The sequence below is a fragment of the Leucopleurus acutus genome (genome assembly GCF_964270905.1).
Source record: "Leucopleurus acutus genome assembly, chromosome: 2".
Classification (NCBI taxonomy): domain Eukaryota; kingdom Metazoa; phylum Chordata; class Mammalia; order Artiodactyla; family Delphinidae; genus Leucopleurus; species Leucopleurus acutus.
In genome coordinates this window covers 81,344,864-81,366,055 of record NC_139143.1, presented here as the reverse complement: position 1 = coordinate 81,366,055, position 21,192 = coordinate 81,344,864, and the positions used below count along the sequence as shown (strand labels likewise).

General features: G+C 48.4%; 1 protein-coding gene across 2 annotated transcripts in view; it reads right to left on the bottom strand.

The window, feature by feature from the left end:
* Positions 1-2,761: 2,761 nt before the first annotated feature.
* The window catches only part of KCNN3 (potassium calcium-activated channel subfamily N member 3), a gene marked incomplete at both ends in the record, with an annotated part of 172,406 nt that continues 153,975 nt past the window's right edge, over positions 2,762-21,192 (bottom strand). For both annotated transcript variants that reach the window (XM_082832683.1, XM_082832684.1), the window contains 4 exons: positions 2,762-3,058; positions 8,501-8,570; positions 9,299-9,426; positions 18,830-18,940. In XM_082832683.1, the coding sequence (XP_082688809.1) occupies positions 2,762-3,058; positions 8,501-8,570; positions 9,299-9,426; positions 18,830-18,940 (606 nt within the window). The remainder of the gene's footprint in view (positions 3,059-8,500; positions 8,571-9,298; positions 9,427-18,829; positions 18,941-21,192) is intronic.

The following is a 21,192-nucleotide window of genomic DNA, read 5'->3' as shown; positions in this document are numbered from 1 at the left end:
AGGGTTGATTGTACTTGCAGGAGAATGGGCAACTTCCCCACATAAAGCTGAAAAACCAGTACGGAGAAGCAGCCTCCCATTTACCATTGCAGGATCAACATGCAGATTTGATCACTTTTTTTTTCCCCGAAGAGTAAGTACTCTTCCGCCAAGGATAAAAACCATACGTAGCTATTGCACTACCAATAGGTCCAGTCATGCTACAAATGCCCATATGTTTCTAGGATGCCAGTGGCTACTGCTACTGGAAATATCTCCAACCACTCTCTTTGCTAGTGTTGCTAGGTTATAGGTCATCAGGATTTACCTAAGTGAATAGCATTAGTGGTGGGTTAAAGAAGAGTCGCCCACAGACAGTGATGGGTCAATGACAGTCTACACACACTTTTTGGCAGGAGGAGTAGCAGTGGAATCTTGCATGCCATTTGATTGAAATTCAGATTAAATCCCTATTTGTGTGCACATGCACACACACACACACATCACAGGGTTACGGGGGAATGGGAAGGGTGACCAGAAATTAAGAATTGCGGGCTGTAGGTTAGATGATTGGGATTGGCATGTTCAGGTTGACCTGTCAGCGCTCTTCACTTCATTTCTTTGTGAAATGAACTAATGCCACAAAGAAACCGCATGGTTATTTCATCTGCTTATTGGTCTGTTTATATGTTCAGCTGTCACTGAAAACAGGAGCACCATTCCTGGGACATAAAAAAGGAGAGGGATCTTTTAGATAATCAATAGTTAAAAGGACAAGCAAAAAAATGTTAAAGCCAGCAGCAAGTGTGGCATCTATGGTGTGCAAAGCAACCAAGGAAAGTGCTCAAAGGAGTTATCAAGATAAAAATGAGGGCATCAAGGGAAGAGCACAGCAATGAAAAGAGATATAAGAAGAGGTTGAACAAGAGACCAGATCTTCTTGAAAGAGTGGCCTTTCTAGGGTGGTCTACCTTTTGCTGTCTGATGATTCCCTTGCCCTTAGAAGACCAGGCCCAGTGCTGTAGAGGAAAAGTCTTCACAGCTAGACTCTGCCTTTGGAAAAGTGGCGATGTCCTGTACAAAGTGAAACCCAACAGGACAGCCATCCACAAATGACACCCTTCTGTTTTACCCTAAACAGATGAAATATTCCCTACAGTATGATGTAAGTCCCCATAAGCAGACGTCAAAGACCTCAGAATGAGAAATGTGATGATTAGTATGATGGTTTTCACATCACAAACATTATGCATGGTTAGGTGATGGAGTGCGGAAAATATCACGCATCCCCATGCCCTCTCCTCACAATGCCTGTCGTACACTGGCTCTGAATGTTTCTGGAGTCCCTTGGAGTTTGAGATGTATTACAATAGTTTCTGCACCAAGATTAACGTGGCACAGCAGGAACAGGATACTGACAAATCCCTGTCACCTTATCTTACCCACAGGGTTCCCTAGAATCTCCCTTTATCCTCATAACCTTACACTTTTAGGTGGTTTTAGGTCAGGTAGAAAGGACCAGCTGGGCCACTCACCATCACTTCTCCCAGCTCTCAGGTGAGGCACTTGACCCCTTTGCGCTCCTAACATCTGGGGCTGTAAACCTGTTGCTGGATAAATAGCACTGAGCAAACCCCCCTGACAATACTCCTATTCATGCAGGTGTCCTGGGGTCGCACCTGTTGGCGCATGTGTGTGCTTGCATGGACAGATCCCGCCCCCCTTCCCTCACACACATACACCTGATCATGCGCTCCAGTGGAACACAGCTTGTTTGGATATAAGATGAAAACTCTGCAGAAGCTGTTATTTTTAGAAGGCTGCTTATCTCTCCAGAATGCCAATTTTGGCTTGTCATTCATCTCAGAGCAAGCATGGTGCATACCCAGGGCAAAGCACCCTGTTTTGTGTTTGAAGCAACCTGCATCTTCAGTGAAGCTCAGAACGTGGCCGACACTGGCAAACTACCTGAACTGACAGCACCCACATCCCGATTCAGACCAACTCAACGTGCATTTAGAGAGTGCCTACTGCGTGCAGGGTAAGGTACCAGGTCCCTCTTTATTTGGGCCAGGTGCAAACCAGAAAAGACCTGGGTTGACTGTGGGATGTGTATGTGTGTGTGTACCTGCACACGCTTGCAAATACACAGGTTTATATGGGTATTAATATTGGATGGAAAGTCTGGCTTTTTATTTGTCTATTTTTCTTTCAGTCTAAATTTTGTTTTATGACTGTGCGAGGGATAGCAGGAAAGCATGTCTGTCTTGGCAAAAGCTGTGGGCAGCTCTCCCTTACTTTGTCATCCAGGGGCTTCCTTAGACAGAAGGAACGCAGACAGGTGGGCTGGAGGACCCTGGGGTGAGGAACCCATCCCCCAAGCCTGACACCATGCCCTCCCCCCGCGGGACCCTCCTCCGGGCTGGCTTCACTGCCGGCTACTTCAGTGCATCTGAGCTCCCACCCCCCACCACGTGAAGACCTGAGATTGAACGTGGGTGTCTGTTCTCCACCAACTGTGCCGCAAGGGCCCTACCAGAGGCGTCGCTTCCTGTCATCTCCTCTTGCTGCTCCCGAGTAGAGGCACCTAAACAGAGATCAGATTTCTGGTTTCAAGGCATATCAAACCAAGCACGCTGAATGAACATGAGTTAGTTAATTAGCTCGGTCTCTCTTCTTTACGTTCCCTGGTCTGCATGTTCCTTGATGGCAAAGCGACCAGGAGAGAGTTGATTTGCATCTTAAGACCTATGGGTAATGCTTCTGAAGTGGGGAGTTTTATTTAGCAACTGCTTGAACTCGTGTACGGGGTTGGGAAGGAGGTGGAGCTGACCCCGATTGGGCTGTCGGAGAGTGGGGTGTGGGTGGTGCCCACTGCCACGCTGACGCCCCGGGCCTCCGTGAGGGCAGACAGGAACTGCCGCTGCTGCTGGCGCAGGGTGTCCGCGATGAGCAGGGGCAGGGAATTGACGCTGGCGGTGAGGTGCTCCAGCTTCGACTCCAGACTGCCGATTTGTTTCTCCAGATCTTCGCTCCGATCATTGAGTTCTGTGATTAAGTCATACATGACGTTCTGCATCTGTTTGGAGAGACAGGGAGACGACAGGTCATTGCAGAGGAATCTTGAAATTACACTTGAAATACAACTCCTCCAGGGATCAACTTCCACACCGGCCGTGTCGGATCTGGCCAAGGACAGAGAAACAGTTTACTTTCTTGAAGACTTGGAGGCTCAAATGGCACAGTGGGTTTTTGTGTGTGTGTGTTTTTGTCTGATTACAAAAATAATGTATATTACTTATAAAAATAGATTAGAAAATATATAGCCTGGAAAGGCAGCACTTTCTTCTTCAATAGAACAAGTCCCTGAAGTGTCCTCATGTTCTTACTTCGTCCAACCTCTCAGCTCATAGGGCAATGGCACCTCCTGATGAAAGAGACGGCTCTGTGGTGGGGAGCGGACAATGCAATAGACTTAGCATTGGTAGGCCAGGGTTCAAGTACACGTCTGCCACTCACTAATAATGTGCCTTCCCTCATGCCCCTTAGCCTCTCTGCTTGGTTGCCTTATGAAATAGGAGTTAATAATAACAACACATAGTTATAGAGCTGTTGCTCCCCCCCCGCCGCCCCAACTTTCAACACAGCAGGCAGAATGTACAACGTACAACGTAACTCACTCAGGACTGGGCTGTAGTGAAAGGGAGCTGCCTCGCTGAGGTTACAGCCCCTCTCCTGCCTGGTCAATGAGGAGGGACATTGCCTCAATGTGGGACACCCCTGAAGGGCCAGTCCACCTCCGGAACTCCCGTGGGTTGGTCGAGGCCTTTGTCAGTCAATCGTATCACAGTGCAGACTCTCCCTCTGCCCCATCCTGCTTCCCTTGCTCCCCAACAGGTGCTGTCCTGGTGGTGTCCCCAGTAAACCTCCTGCTCTCGGTGCCATCCCCCAGTGTCCCAGGGACCCGCCCTGTCACCACTGCTCACTCCCCACACAGCCCATGGCCGACAGCCTCACCTCCTCTCAGCCTCCCCTTAAAAATCATCTCCCCCCATTGCCCTTGTTAACATGGCACTTTGGTCCCACCCCTACCCCTGATCCCGCTAACCCTGCTCAACTCTTTTCTTTTCTTCATGCCACCTTCTAATAAACTAACTAATTTGCTATTTCTTCTGCTTATTATTGTCTGTTTTCTCCCCTCCAGGGCGGGGACCTTCGCCTGTTGTGTTCACGGATGTGTCCCAAGGGCTTAAAACAGCATCTGGCACCCAGGGGATGCTCAACTAACATTGTTTGATGGACAAGTGTACATAAACATGCCTAGCAAGGGGGTCTGTCACACGTGGTCGGCACTAAAAGACGTTGGTAGAACTAATGAATGAATAAAGTGCTGGCACAGGGGAAAATCACCGTCCCTTCCATCCTTTGGCCAAGGTAGGAGTTTAACTGATGGGAAAAGACCTTTTGCGCCACAAATTATTTCCATATACCTAGAGAGTTTCTCAGCATTTCCCACCGAGACCTGAGTGGCTGAAGGAAAGGAGAGAAGACTCCCGAGGGGGCCCAGCCCAGGGCCTGCCTCTGGAGAGCAGGTGTTCCGTAAGCTTTTGTGAATGAACATTGAACGAGGTCGTGAGAGCAGGGGAGCAAAAACGCGGTACCTCCAGGGAACTGCCAATAAAATAAAACTTTAATGTAATAAAATAAACTTGTCTTCTGAGAGTTAAGTTATAAAACCAGGTCACAGCAGCACTGAACAAAGGCAGCTTGTGACAAGTGCACCATTTTCGGTCCTACATCTGCTCTTTGTTCCCTGGCTCCATGAGAGGCCATTCATTCAGGCTGTCCCCACCTGAAACCCGGGCGTCATCCTCTCCCTCAGGCCCCATAGCTCACCAGTACAAAGTCCTGCCCACCCTACGTCTACCCATCCCTCAAATTCAGTTCATTTAATTGAAATGAAACCACTTTTGTTCCAACCGTACCACCATGGTTCTGACTATCCTCTTACCAGGCAACTTTCTGGGTATAATTTGGCTTCCCGGGTTGGTCTGTAGAGCCCTTATCTAGGTGACAGTCACATGTCTCCCTGCAAACTAACAAGGGACATCAGACTTGGGAGCAAGGCTCTTGGGAGACTTCATGCTCTCGGGTGTTCCTGTGGGCCAGGTTGGCGGTTGCTTTGTACCCTCCCAAACCCCACCTGCAGGCACTGTGGCTCTAGGGGCTTCTGGTCATCTGCCAGTGACACCCTGTCCTATTTTACCTGAAATTTCAAGTTACTCCAGGAAGATGCAGAAACCATTGGTGCCCGCGGGGGCCAAGGTAGTAGGGACTGAGGTGAATGAAAAAAAAAAAAGTAAAGGAAGGTGGCAATAAATGAGAAGCCAGAAAGGAGATGGGAGAAGGGGGATTGAAAATGTAGTGATACCTTCCCACCAGGAAATTGGCTGCAGCCCCAGAGGGAGCCGTCACAGAGGTGGAGTGAGGCAGCTCTGCTTTGCAAAGGGCAGGACTCTTCTGTGGCCGCCTCAGAGGAAAGCGTGACTTTAGAGGCAAGAGTGCTTCCTTCATTAATTAACATTCACAGAACCTCTTCAGGGTGCATGTTCTTCCCAGAATGTACAACACCACAAATCTATTTGACCGCAGGGGCACCCTAACGAGCTCTGGACTGAATCCGGGCCCCTGGGTCTCAGCCCCAGCGCTGCAGCTCTCCAACAGCCCGACCTTGGGATGGTCTCTTTGGACCTTGGTTTCCTCATCTATATTCCTAATCAGAACTACCACATGCAAAACTGTTATAGTTCACAAAGCATTTTCACAAATACCATCTTATTTGATCAGTGGAGCCTCAGATGTGGGGAATGATTTTTACACTTCAATGGAAGACACTGAAGCTAGCATACAAAGCCTCCCAGCGTTCCCCCACCCCATCTCTGCCACCCTACCAGCGAGCTCTTCAATACAGCAAGTGTTATCTGGAGGCCACACGCCCTTTTCTTAATCTAGAAAGGACCAAAGGACAGGGGTGGAAGGTGGTGAGCTGGGAGGATGAAGCACAGAAAGAAAAGGGAGAGAACACTGTTATTATTGTCTCCCGTGTTCTGCTGCTTTTGGTGACAGGATACCAGGGGGAACGTGGACCAGCGTGAAAGACGCTAGGCTGCTGCCAGGACCTTGGCTGAGTCTCCAGGGAGGAAAGATGAAACACTGGATGGATGTCAGAGTTCACCCTCCCTGCAGGTCCCACACCACTCCCAGTAGCCCTGCAGACGCTTTCCCTTCACCCTCTCCTCCACACCCTTTCTTTCCAGGTAACTTGCTCCCAGGTTATTGATGGTTTCGTTCCCCCACCCAATTCACGGGCGCCTCTTTCCAGTTCACTGAGTTTTTTGCTTCACCCAGTCTGCTCTGCACAGGGCCCTGTCTCTGTGAGAGGCGGTGGCTGGCACTGAAGAAACGCAGGCTTGAAAGTCCAGTGTGCCCGCTATTCCCAGGAGAACACCAGCCACAGCCTGTCCTGCCAGGTGAGAGGGGAGGCAGAAACATGGCTACCTGTAAAAGAAATATCTTGGGGCTTGTTGGGCCATCCCTGCACCTGCCAGTGTGGGTCCCCAGCCATGTTTGCCCTACCCGACCCCCCTGCTGGCCTCAGCTGATTGGCCCAAGGGTGGACACGTGACCCAAACTAGCCAGTCATCTCATCCCTTCTGAGAATTTAGAATTAAGACTAATAGGAGGACAGCCAATCGGTCTTTGCCTGTGGCTAGAACTAGAACATGTACTCTCTGGATAGGGGCCTGCCATGGTCTGCCATGGAGACAGGGGGCATAGAAAGTTGTCAGGAGATGAAGGCGAGGGAGAGAGAGAGAAGCAGGCACTTGAACAGGAGAGAGAAGAGAGGGTGAGCGGATACCTTCCAGGGTGGGGCGCACTTCTAGGTAGTTCCTTCCTGAAGTCTGACCACATGCCTGCCTTGAGGTTCTGCCTGGAATGAGACTTCCTTGTATCCTTATAATAAACACCTACATTTTAAAACCTACTTCCAATGGGTTTCTGATACTGGAACCCAAGAGTTTTAAGCAGTGCACCCAAGACCATGGGGGGCTCCCTTCTGCACTTGGGCATTCCATCCACATCCTTGCCTCCTCCTGGCTCTCAGGAGCCCTGCACTCCACCACAGCGCCCCCTCCAAAGCACACAGCCTGTGGGCTTCTCCCCACCTGTGCCAACCACACATTCCCTGACTGAAGTCCTCCCAAGCTTAGGAGGCCCTTTCTTTGGCCTGATCCCTTCAGTGAACAAGGCGCCCGCACATGGCCCAAGAACTGGCAATGTCTCTGATTGCACCATCTTTTCAAAGGGGGATTAATTGGCCTGAGGGAGTTTCTCTTGCTTACCCAGGGAATGTGTTCCATGATGATAATCGACATCTGGTGGAATGTTCCGCCAGCCTGGCCCTGGGCTATACATTTGATGTACAATTTCTATCAAGAGGCAATGAGGGGGCTTCCCTGGTGGCGCACTGGTTAAGAATCTGCCTGCCAGTGCAGGGGACACGGGTTCGAGCCCTGATCCGGGAAGATCCCACATGCCGCAGAATTAAGCCCATGCGCCACAACTACTGAGCCCGCGCACCTAGAGCCCGTGCTCCGCAACAAGAGAAGCCACTGCAATGAGAAGCCCACGCACCGCAACGAAGAGTAGCCCCTGGTCGCCGCAACTAGAGAAAGCCTGCACTCAGCAACGAAGACCCAATGCAGACAAAAATTTTAAAAAAATTAAAAAAAAAAAAAGAGGCAATGAGGAGGAGGGGCTGAGGAGGGGAGGCCCTTTCTTCATTGGCGCCTACACTCAGCTCTGCCGGCGGTGCAGCCTCCGATTCCTTCACTCCAGAGATTTGCAAAAGGAGAGAGTTCCTTTATAGTATTAACAGCAGTTCAGGGCCAGAAACGCAGAATGACAGTAGGGCTCTCAAAGGAGGGCTCTCGTTTTTGGCATCTTCATGAGAAATAAAGAAATGCACCCCTCACCACCACCAAATTGGGGCCAGAAAAGCTGAGTTGTAAGGACTGCAGGATGCAAGAAAATGAGTTTGCAATTATAATGGCAAACCGGAAGGATCCTCCTAGGTGTGACCCAGGCAGTAGCATCGCCAATATCACCATTTGGTCTCGTCAGTGTGCTTCACCCTGTGCAAACTCAGTGTACAGCTAATCAAGCAACACACCGAAAAGATGTAGTAGGTCAGCTAATTAAATCCCAGCAAAGACTGACCTGAGTGACTGAATTTAAGAAACACACGCTAGGTTTTAAAAGTCAACAACACGCACTAGTAGATTACAAGTGTCAAGAACTCGAACCCAGATGATTTTTTAACAAAGGAGGAAGCAGTCTTTGCTTTCCTGGTCCTGCACTGTCCGGTTTGGCCAAGGCCAGGCCTTCACAGCCACACCTGATAAATTGAAATGCCAGCATCTGAGAACCCTTTACGGGGTCTTTGGATTTTGCCACTCACCTTGGAAAGGTCCACCAGGGTGTTGGCTTGGTCACTCAGCTTCCTCTGCTCCATCTTGACGCTCCTCAGTCTGCGGGAAAGAGTCGTAACAGCCATGCTCTTCAAGCGCTGGGCTCAGCCCCACGGGCAGATTCCACACCCACGTCAATTCATCTGGTTTTGGAACCCAGCCCAGGACCTCGAACATGGGTGACAACTGACCAGAATCAAGGGCTTGGCAGGTCCCCAAGAAAGCAAACTCCTGCCTCCACGTGTGCCTACCTTCAGTCATTATAGTTTCCTCACCACTCTCAGGTCATTTCTCCGCTTCTGTTCCTTTATCTAGGCTGTGCCTTCCACCTTAAGTGCCCTACTCTCAGCCTTTCAGCGTTTCCCCAAGCCTCCAGGTCAGAATAAATGTTTTCATCCTCTACTTTTAAAAATCCACTATACTTTTTAAATACTTAGCTTACAGAAAGCACTGACCACAATTTGTTCTGCTTCCAGTTGTAATGTGGGGTGTGTGTGTGTGTGCACGCGTGCGTGTGTGTGTGTGTGTGTGTGTAGACTATGAGAGCCCCCTGAGGCTCCTACCTAATTTTTACCTTCCATAGCAGTCTGTCCAATGTCTGGCAGTGGCAGGTGCAATAAGTGAATAAACAGACTGATCTGCGTCCAGTTCACCGCCCCCAGTGGTTGTTGAGTGGAAAAGAATGGATTTCTCCTGCTCCTCTAAGTATATGAGAAGATACTGATGGAGCTCTGGGGAACCCACCACTTCTACTCTGGTCCTCTGGTGAGCTGCCCCGGCCTACTCACTGGTGGATTGCTTGGAGGAACTTCCTCTGGTGTTTCCTGACTTTGGCGTGGTCAATCTTCTTTAGCAGCTTTGTGTGTTTATAGATTAGCCACGTTTCCCGAAGGACATTGGCCGCAGCATTCTTGATCTAAGGAAAAGTAAATAAAACAGACTGCTATCAGGTAAATTTCCCTAGGTTCACATAACATGTTTTGTTATGTCTGTCGATATAGTCTACCTTATAAGGAAATGATTCTGCAATGATCTTTTTCCTTAATGAAATCATGAACTCTTAGAAAGGATTATTAAAATTCATCTCTTATTAATCCTGTATTGGACACAGTAGCCTGGAGCCCGAAGTTGAGGGGTGGTTCCTGTCTCTTTCTTAATTATTTCAGGACTGCCTATCCACTGTTGTTGCTGATGCTATATTTAGATAGGCTACATTACCAAGACCTGGAGGCCTGGGGCACACTTTGAATAGATAAATATGTACCATTGCTGCCCGTGGATGCAGAGTTCCACGCTCTACGTGGGATTTCTATTTAGTGTACGTGGTACATTTCTTGGGTTCACAGAGTAAACAGATTTCCTATCAGCTAGAGATTTTATTTATTTATTTAAAAATTATTTAAAATTTGTATACCATTTTTAAAGGTTACTTTCCATCTACAGTTATTACAAAATATTGGCTATATTCCCCGTGTTGTCCTATACATCCTTGAGCCTATCTTACACCCAGTGGTTTGTTTCTCCCACTCCCCCAACCCCTATGTTGTCCCTCCCTGCTCCCCACTGGTAACCACTAATTTGTTCTCTTTACCTGCGATCTACTTCTTTTTGGTTACATTCACTAGTTTGTTGTAGTTTTTAGATTCCACATATAAGTGATCTACAGTATTTGTCTTTCTCTGTCTGACTTCTTTCACTTCAGCTGGAGATCTTACAAGGCCTCTTTGAGGAAATGTCTTTCCCACCCAATAGAACTCTAGGTATTAATAAGTCCATTGTTTCCTTTCCCAAATGGCAAAAAACATTTACACTGCAATTTTACATGTAAATGTAATTGGCATAAAACTGAAATCACTTCCAAACAGTGTCTGAAAATCAGTGAAGATATTTTGGTGTGAAACCAGAGCTGCCTCTTTCCCAAGGCTGGCTCTTTCACTGCACTGCAATCACACATTTCAACATATGACGCTGTCATCTGTTGACATGGAAACCACTGATCTCACCTGGCTCACGACAGAGCTGAGACATATCAATGGCATCCAGATGGCAGGGGACAAAGTTTTAATCCAAACACAGACATCTTCAGCAATTAGTAACAAGAGCAAGAGGAAACATTTCTTATTAAGCACAAGCTAAACAGATTTTTGATTAACTGTTCCCATTTCTGTCAGCCATGCAAAGTGGCACAGGCCCACAGGCCCAGGGCCTGGAAGTAAGTAGGCCAGCCTAGTAGAAATCAGGTTACTAGCCAGAAAGGATTTTAATAAAATTGGAGAGTACAGGCCTGCTTCTTCAGACTGACATCAACAGATGGGACGTTGTTAAAATACTGAGACGTGTGGGAAGGCCTGGGAAACATTGTTTTGCAGGCTGATAACTTCTGTGTGTATGTTTTAAAAATTTATTACTAAGGCTGGATTATATTTTTCATTGGCGCTGGAGTGATATTCTAAAAGAACAGCTAGGTCTTCTCAGAAATGTCTAAGTGACATAAATACTGCCTTTTTGTTCAGTAAAAATCTACCGTGAAGATGGTTTTAAATGACTTAATTGTCCACCTTTGGTACTTTCTTGCCTGAAAGGAAGCAGGTGGTGGTGAGAAGAAGCAGGTGGTGGTGAGAAGCTGGAAATGGTAAGTGTCCAGGTGAGGAGGGGGGAGGTAGAGGAGGGTGTGGTCACCGGGGTCCTGTCCAGGGGCTGGAGTGGACATCAGCCTCCTGGCAAAAGAGGCAGCATGGAAGGGAAGGCTTTCTCTCTGTGGAGTGCCTACTCCTGCTGCCCTTCTGTGGGGAGAGGGCAACTTGACAGATGTTTTTTTTCAGTTTCCCTAGGTGCTTAGCCTCCAAGGAAAGCCTCACAGAAGAAACAGGAGGGAAAAACCTATCCAGCATGTCTGATGGTCGGCAGAGCCCCAGTTACACGGGTCTTGTCTTTGGAACACTGACAGAGCCGTGGAGTGTCAGCGCTGATGAACCTTTGACAACTGTCTCTGTGTTGGTGTGGAACAAACATTTGAAATTGGAGAGGCTGCAGGTGAATCCTTCCTCTGCCAGTTTAGGAGTAAGTGCTTAACTATCTATAAGAAGGGAAAAATAAATCCTTACCTTAAGGGCTGTTCTGAGGCCCAAATGAGGCAATACCCATGGTGCTGATGGCGCTGAGGCTAAGAGCGGACATCTACCAGGTGCCGCTTTACCTATGTGTAAACTCATTTAATCTTCACAACAACCCTCTCAGGAAGGTACTAATATTATCCCCATTTTACAGATGAAGAAACCGAGACAGAGACCAAGACCGTAAAGTTATAAACGGCAAACTGAGTCAATGTGGATTTAAGTGTTATAGAAACTATAAAGTACCATAAAGATACTAGTTAGTTATCATCATCTGGCCCAACCCCCCATTGAAAATATGAGGAAATGACAGCTTCAGAGATAGAATGTGAGGGCCAGAATCCCACAGCTAGCTAACGGCAAAGTCAAAACAAGAGCCAGGTCCAAAAAGAGCATACGGTTTTCATGTGGTCTGAAGAAAGACCTGACTGACTACATGTCATCTCTACACAAACAACATTATTTCCTGTTTTCCAGGATCAAGGAACTGGAAAGGACATTAGATTTGTTTTTAATCATCATGGCCCTCACTTAGCAATATGACAGAACAGGGAGTCCAGGTCCCGCACTTAACTTTAGCCCAAATATAAGGCACTAAAATCACAGCACAGCCTGGGTAGCCGAGCGAAGCAGTCACGGCCTCTTTATGGCTTTGAACGGGAGGCCCCTGCGTATTCAGGAAAGCGATGTTAAATGCAAGCCTTGGTGCTGACTCTGAATTAATCGCCAGCAAACAACCTGGCACAAAGCTGAGCAGATCAATATACACGAGAGAAAAAGAAACAGGCTTTTAACTGCCTCGTGCTTTCCCACGTCGACAGTGACCGCTCTTGTGACCAGGTTCTCCCTCCAATTCACCTGGCTGATTGCTTTGAGCATCGCCGGGGTGGGAGGCAGTTGAGGCTGTGTGCCCCTCCTGGGATTCACTGAGCTTCCATAGGGCTTCCAAGCACCACTCCCTGATGGGGACTTGGGTACCCACTGACCTCTCCTAGTGGGCGGGGCACCAGGGCCAAAAGATGCTCTTGAGGGTGAGGGTGGGAGTGAGTGGGTCAGGGAACTGGGAAGGACTGGGTAAGGTTGGCCATGATCCGACGGGCTCAGGGACGGTTAGAAGAGGGCCGTTTGTGCATGGAAGACTGGCTGTTTCGTCCCCCAAACCCATAAGCATACGAGCTAATTGTTTTCTTTGGGCCCATCCATTCTCTCCCAAGAATTGTATGCTTTTACTCTGACGGTGGCCAGAGAATTGGCTCCGTGACCTATGTCCTTCAGGGAGGGCTCTAAGATTCATGAGCCCGGGCAAGAAAGTCATCCAACTAAGATCTTGCATACAATACTGACAGCTAACATTCACGGAGTGCTTACTATCTGCCAGGCTGCCTGCTAAACACTTTCTGTTTACATTGTTCCGCTAGCCCTCAGAAAAACCTCACAAGGGGATGAATGATCATCTCTGCCTTGGACCATTGCGGAACCTCTCTGGGACTCAATTTTCATATTCATTCCTTCCCAAAACATTTACTGAGCCCTTACAATGGGGCAGATACTGTTTAGGAAGTAAGAATACTGGGATGCACCCACCAATAACATTTCTGCCCTCAAGGAGCTTCTAATCCTATGGGGACGGCATGCCCTGTGTAATACAGTGTCAGGCAATAAGTGCTTCAGAGAAAACACAGTAGGGTCCCAATCTGTGAAATGGGATTGTGGTATTGATTCAATGAAACACTTAGCACAGAGCCTGGCTGCACCGCGCCTCAGTACACAGTAGTTTTACTGATGTTCCTTCCCCCAACAAATGTCAGCTTCTTCCCCCACCTCCAGCGAAAGAAGACATAAAACAGGACACATATGTCTGTTCCTTGAGCTCTTGGCCGTATTATCCATGTCAACGACTTGCTCTGGCTGCCTCTCTGCCAGGGTAACCTGCCTCTCCAGACTTCGTGGAGGCTGGTGCAGGAGGAACATGTGGCAGACGAGGGGCACCCTTCTTCACCTGCCCCCATGCTCCCGACAGCCACAGGGAGCCCTGGGAGAGAAATTCCAGGAGCCCTACTGATGGGGCCCCTGGGAAAGAAATAGCATGCCCTCCATGCTGCCAGGACTCCCTCCCAGGGAGAGGGAAGTTGGAGAGGAGGGCCGATCAGCCCTGGCAAGTGGGTGTAACTTAGACAACTTCAAGAAGTTCTAGGGGATGAATTTAGATGAATAAATCTAAAGGGATGATAAAATCGCAATCTGAGAGCCCTCAGGTCAGGCCCGTCTTCAGACACCTGACTGAAGGTGTCCATTATAACTGGTGGGGGTCCCCTCTTCTCCATCCGCCAACCCCTCACTTCCCTCACGCTCACCCACACACACACCCTGCTGGCTTCCTGCCGCTGCCATCTCTTTCATCTCCCCCCTCATACCCTCTCTTCTTCCTCCCCCATCCTATTCCACACTCCCTTCTCAGGCTTCTCTGCCCACCTTACCCAGAAGCCCTCACCCAACACTTAGAAACGGGGGCTCCACCCCTGTGGCTGGCAGGACACTGGGACAGGGAGCGCGGAGGGATGTACTTCTGTGGTTCAAAGTTGGAGTTTGTAGTCTTTCCCCATAGCAGCACAGTAATGAACCACGGCTAATTCCATAATGCTATTAATGTGATGCTCAGCTAGTTTGGAGGTAAACTGGCTTTTCTTTCCAGCAGACCTGGGACCCTAACCACCATTCTGAGTTCCAAGGAACTGGCTGTTCTGGGAAACCCATTGGGTTATGGCTGGAGAGCTGCCTGCCAGCCTGAGAACAAATGGCAGCCCTGGCTGGGACCCAGCTCACTGCATATGGCTGGGGGCCCACACTTGCCCATCTCTGGGCCTGAGAGGCTCATCCCTAAGAACGCTTCCAGCTCAAAAGCTCAATGTTCCTATGACTATTGTTAAAGAAAAACTGTACCCAGTCTGTCTGGGACAGAACTTTAGTGGGTGATATAATTTATAATCCCCTTCTGGGGAGAATTAGCATTCCTGATAACTGCTCAATTGATTATCTGATAAATTTTTAAAAGACTAAGACCTGTTCTGGGAATCCACTCATGGGCCCTACCAGCTGTCAGTCAGGAGTCTGTGTCCTTTAGCCAGGCTTTCTGTACCCTGTACAACAATGACTACCATTGTCTTTTCCTATAAAAGACCCCTACTATGAGTAAACCTTTGAATTAGGCTGCTGGAAAAAAAAAAACATTTTTTTCCCCCCAGCAGGATTGTGATAAAACTTTGACACATGCTCATAATTAAAGAAAAGTTTTGGGGGCTTCCCTGGTGGTGCAATGGTTAAGAATCCGCCTGCCAATGCAGGGAACACAGGTTCGAGCCCTGGTCCGGGAAGATCCCACGTGCCGCAGAGCAACTAAGCCCGGGCGCCGCAACTACCGAGCCTGTGCTCTAGAGCCCGCAAGCCACAACTACTGAGCCTATGTGCCACAACTACTGAAGCCTGGGCACCTAGAGCCCGTGCTCCGCTGCAAGAGAAGCCGCTGCAAGAGAAGCCCCCGCAATGAGAAGCCTGCACACTGCAACGAAGAGTAGTCCCCGCTCGCCGCAACTAGAGAAAGCCTGTGCTCAGCAACGAAGACCCAATGCATTCAAAAAATAAATAAATAAAATTTTTAAAAATTAGCCCCTATTTAAAAAAATAAAGAAAAGTCTTTTTTATCAGTGGATCAGTAGGTTCTGGGGGGTTATTAAAGGTTTTTGAGCAGGTTGGTGACATGTTCAGAGCTAAGTCTCAGAGTCTAAGGAGAGTCACAAGGAAGCAAAGTACAGGATGGCTTGGGTAAGGGAGGACCAGGTGAGATGAGAAGGTAGCAAGCAACTGAGATGAGAGTATGGTGGGCAGAGGACCTGGAGAGGCTGGTGTGGCCAGGTGGAATCAGACTCCAAAGCTGCTCGGACCCCTGTGGGGACCAGGGCAGAGAGGAGTCAGAGATGCTGCTAAGCTTTCAGGCCTGGAGACTGGAAGAACGATGATGTCCTTAACAGGGAAGGCAGGAGAAGGCACTAGTGTAGGGAAGCTATGGGTTTGGTTTTGGTGTTACTCATTGATTTCATGGGGAAATTGTACTTGGATGAAGTATTTGAGGCAGGAACCCATCGTGGCAAGGATAAGGAGACAAAATCCTCAGCCAGTGGCACACACCACAGAGGTGCCTGCAGGTTTGATGTGGAGAGGAGGCGTGGCAAACAGAACGTCTCCTGTCCGTGGTGCCTCTGAAGTCAAGTGTGTCCATGGGCAGCTACCTTGCTCTTTAGAAAGGGGAGGTGTTCTTTGAGGACAGGCAGTAGGTATGAGGGCAGGTACCATCTCTTACTCATCTTGGTGTCCCCAGAACACAGGGAGCGCCATCCAGCTGTGATGGATGTGTTTCGTTACCTAAAACAGCGACAGGGGGATGTGTAGCATTGAGTGGGAGAAAAGGTGGGGACCTAGTATCTTTTTTATAGCCTCTCTGTGTGTCATTTACATATATATTACCTAGTAGCCCAGAGGTTAGCAATAAATTATAATTCTAGATTAACAATGGCAGTAACACTGCAAAGTCAGTGTGGGAAGTTCTGATTGCATTAAATACAGAAATGACGTTGCCACCAGAGTTGACAAGTTATACAAGTGAGAGAAGAAAAGCCACGGGAATCAGGAAAACCAGAAACTGAGTTCCGACCCCGTGCCATCAGACCACCGCCGCACCTGCCCCCGCCTCCCTGGCAAATAAATGAATAAAAACAGTGTGACTCTAGTGGTAAAGTCTGGGCTGAAGCCTTTACAGCAAGACAGGCAGAGTAAATAAAGACTAGAACAATCTGAGTATTTTTATGATTAATAGGTTACAATTCCTCTTTTTTGTTTTTTTTGCTTAGAGGTTTGAAGAATTAAGATTGCATGTATTGTAAGAGATGGCTTTTCTCTGTTAAATCTATTAATTGTCCTCTCTTGAGAGGTTTGCAATTATGTCCCAATCAGCTCCTCCAAAGATCGGATCTTTCTCTGCGAATTCACTGAGAATTCACTGTGAGTTCTGTTTGACCCATGAGCCACTCCTGCTGGACACACTGGGCCACTTGGAGAGGACAGAGGATGGATGAGGTGTTGCCAGGGGAAGAAAGGTGGGCTTCTCTGAGACCAGGTCAAGGGGAGCTGAAGCCAGAGCAGGCCAAGCTCACAGCCAGTTTCCTTTCAATCAAGGTTAGGTAAAAGAGTCTTGCCAGCTTTGAGAATCCTCTCTCTGTGAGAGCCACTCCTTTCGTGTTGTTTGTTTCTCTGGGAAAAGATATCAGATATTAAAGGGACATTTCAACAGATTTAAGTGTTCTCAGAAAAGTGAGATGTTATTCGATGAAAAGATGCCTTGTACTCATAGATGGGCAATAAATATTTGTTGATTTGATTTTCAGTCCCACTTTTCAAAAAGTAAGCAGACTTGAGGATTTTAGAGAATTATTTTTGAAAGCTTGAAATTAGCGACCACAATTTCATCTCCTTGTACAATTATATTGCAGAAAAATTGTTTATTTTCCTGTCACGTGAGGGAGTTGGCTTTCCTCGGCTTTATTTTCCTCTAATGTCTGATTCACAGAGTGAAAAATGGAGAGGACAAAGGAATAACATGATATACACAGTATATCCTTGGTTTCAAAAAGCAAATAGAATAAACAGAGCGGCTGTTAACGTCTCTGCTCTAAGAAACAGCTTCTGAGAAGGTTTTGGAGGCTAGACTCCCTTGCCCCTGACTCCTGCACCGAATTGTTCCAGGAGAATAGAGGCAACTTTGGTAATTTGCTCAATACTTAGCATGACTTCTGCACGCTTACTAGGGGGTTGAAGGAAAGCAGCTAGGTTACAGGGCTCTGGGTGGAACCCGGCTGGCCTACCCACGGGTATGGCCCTCAATCCTGCCATCTTGATGATACACATCATGTTTTCGCTTGTACCACGGACACCTCAGCGCCAGGATGTACCATATACAACCATCTGTATGGCAGCGACATTAGACTCTTTGCCTGTACCCCTTCTTTTTAACATCTGTGGAGGCTCTTGAAAGAATCCAGTACATGTAATCAAAGACCAAACAATCAAACACCATAAATAATTCTGCTGAGAAACTGGAGAGGCCTTGGCAACTTCCCATTCCCCCACGCCTCCCTCTGAGTGAGCACGCTCACCCTTTGTCACTCTCCCTCTCTTTTTGTTCTCCCTTCCTGCCTTTGTCTCTATTTAGAACACATTTTTACTGTGCTGCGACATCCATCACTGAATATTTTCTCCAGCTTTCAAAAACCCCAATCAAAATCTCGTTGCTCGTGGGTCTCCTAACCCACTTTAATCCTAAATGAGAAACTTGTCAGAGTGGCCAAGGCCCCAGCACGGGGTCTTGCTTCGCTCTCATTTCGGAAAGAGGAGAGTTTTGCAGGAAATCATACTACTGACCTTCGTTCAGCCTGCAGCTCTAAAGAATTTTCCATAGAAGCTGTCATTAAATAAACAGCTTCTGCCGTGCTCATTTGGCCTGCTGTCATCCTGGAAGGCTCGTTTCTGTCTCTTCTAAGTGGGCCTTTTCTTCTCTGACAATTCAGTGGGGTGTCAGACTTTTGGCAGCTAAATGATCTCCCCATTCCCGCTTATATTCAGTTTTTCACCCTCCTTACCCACTTTCATGACGTTACAAGGGAGAAACATTATTTGGAAAACCCAAAAGGGGGAAAATTGGGTGATGACATTTTGATGAACGTTATTGAGGAGTGATTGTCTGTAATGATTTTTTTTAAAGGGTTGGATTTAGATACATTCCCAATATCGTTTTTAAGACTTTCTACTGCCCTTCCTAAGGAGAATCATGAAAACATTTAAGCATAAGCAAAAACACCTCATGCTGGGTGATCTACTCTGTACCATTAGGCAAGGGGAGCGGGTTACATCATTGTATGCTATAGATTTAATTATCAGGAAAATTATTTGGTTGCCTGAGCCATGCACAGTGATTTAAGAGAAGACAGGAGCCTTCAGCGTTGGGACATCGTGCCCATTTTGCGCTGGCTGTTTGCATGTGTCTGGGGCTCCCTCAACCCTCCACTGAAGGGTGTGGCCCTAACCCACTGTGGCTACTTTCTGACTGGCTCCCATGTTGGTCTTAAGTCCCCCGTTAAGACGTGGACAGTGGCGTTTTACCCGTTTGGTGAGCTGAGTGTCCATCATGAAGTTGTGAACGTGCTTCTCTGCTTTGGTGAGTTCCAGCTTTCGGGCCACCACGGCCACCACCAGGGCAGTACAGCCCGCACCCTGTGAGGGGACAGCAAAAGGACCAGAGGAGAGAGCACATCATTAAGAGGCAGGGCTCAGGCGGAAGACTCCACGTGCCCCGGGCCCACGATGGGGTCTCCAGGAGTGGAGTGGGGACTTGAATTCTGGCTGGACAAGGCCAAGCCACAAAACCCATCAGGGCCCTGATTCCCGCACCCATGAAGGGGTCTGCGGTGCTCCTGGCTTAGCTGCAGAGCTGACCTCTGGGAGACTGAGCCTTCGTAAAGCTGGCCACTTCTTCGTGGAACAGGATACTGGATGGGGCTGAGGCTCGGGGGAATTTAAAACACCGAACGATCACTTGGTCATCTGCCAGGGTGTGCAGGGAGGACAGAAAATCCACACACGCTCCCCCTCCCTCACGCGTAACCCAGCCCCACTGCCAGCTCCAGAGCAGGGGGCCAGGAGGAAAGAAAGCCGTGCAGTATGGATGGATCACCTGTTGGTGGTGGAGAGTTTTCCTGAAAATAATCTAAGGAAGAGGCAAAGCATCACCCCGCCAAGACTGCTTCCCAGGGCTACACTGGTTGGCATGAGTCTGTGCACCCAGTGACTGAGCTTGCTCCCAGTTGGGTCTCTTCACTGGAGGTCTAGCCTAGGACTCAGCGCAAGAAATTCAGTTCCTCTTTGCTTTCACCAGGAGGCTCGTGAATTCACCATCTTTCAGAGATTTCAAAGATGATAACAACACGCCTGCCTCAAATCAGGATTTTAAGGGAACCCGCAGAAGGCGCTCAGTATTCTCCAGAGCAGAATTCTTATTGTGCTCTGGAAGGTCCACTCCGGGGAAGCCCAGGGAGAGTGAGTTAAAGAGGCCGCTTCCTCAGGACTCACTTCCTCTCTCCTAATCCTCTGGGCGCATGCTTGAGTGTCTGAGAAATGAGCAGAAAAGGGCTCATCGCAACATTCTTCCAAAGGACTTTGAAGTCCTCTTTGCTGTGCATCTTGGCCTGGTCGGGGGGCGGGGGGCGGGGGTGGGGGTGGGGGTGGGGTGGGTGGGAATCGAGACAGAACTGCCCTTGCCCTGCTTCTCCTGCAGGCAGCAGACGACAGCCCCGCCCTTGCCTGGTTCTTGGAAGAGAGCACACGCCCCTCGGTGACCATCACCCTCTTTCTGCACGTGGGGCCCTGCACCACCCTGACCTCCACTCATGGAAAGCGACAATAAGCTCAGAAAAGTCAGCAGTCTGATCCTCTAGATGCCAAACAGTAATCATAGTTGCCACAGAGCTCAGTTTAGCAATTGAGGTCCTAGGATTGAAGGAATCCACCAATAACATTTGGGGCTCACCCAGTTTAACGGAATACATAGGAAACCTTAGAGACTGTTTTCAAAGGTACTATAATCCGTACCAGAGTTGCGCGGAATGCACATGGTAGATCAATCCCCTACTCTCTCCTTCATAATCTCTTTCCTTTGCCACAGGTTGGCAAAGGTTGGTCGGTGCAAGGTTTTGGCATGGGTGAAGTTGGCAACGCTTTCCCCTAGCTTTTTACAAGGGTTCCCATGAAAACAATCTCATGTTTCTAGGTACACTTGGTCAGCCACCCATTTCTAGCACAACAAACTGAAAAGAAAGGAGCCTGTGTGAACTTTCCTCTTCTGACCTCATTTTCCTTTCTTGTTCAGGGACGGCCCTGTTTTCTTGGCATCTGTGACTTGCAGGAGACTCTGTGCCCAGTTTTCAAAGGATATGTATGGGCCCTTGGACAGCCTGGTCTGCAGGTGTCATCAATTGAGCCAGGCCTCTAAAAGCAAAAAATAGCTTAAAAAGAAGCTGTTCTAGAGGGAAGACGTGTGCTCCATTTCCCCTTAAGCAGACCGAGTATATAATCCCTCTCTTTTGTATGGAGCTACAAAAGAACTTTGGGCTGAACGCCCAAAAAAGGGATATATCGCCGTGTTAAAAACGGAACGTCAGATGGAGAGGGTTCTTCCCAGGCTCCAGGCTTCCTCATTTCCCTGAGTGCAGGGAAACTCTGCTTAAATCACTCCTGAAAGCTGGGGGCAGAATTGGCCTGAAAGAGTCTCCCTGCTCACCACGCCACTTTGGAGGTTTCATTAAAACAATCAGCCATCCACAATCCCGAAGTTCCAGGGTCTAGCTGGATTGCTCCATGGTTTTGCTATCGCTCACAACCTAGGCTGCTGAATGCAGAAGGGTTCTAATGAGAAGCTGGAGTGTTCTAACTAAGGAACCATCCATCTTATATGATTAAGATTCATTTCT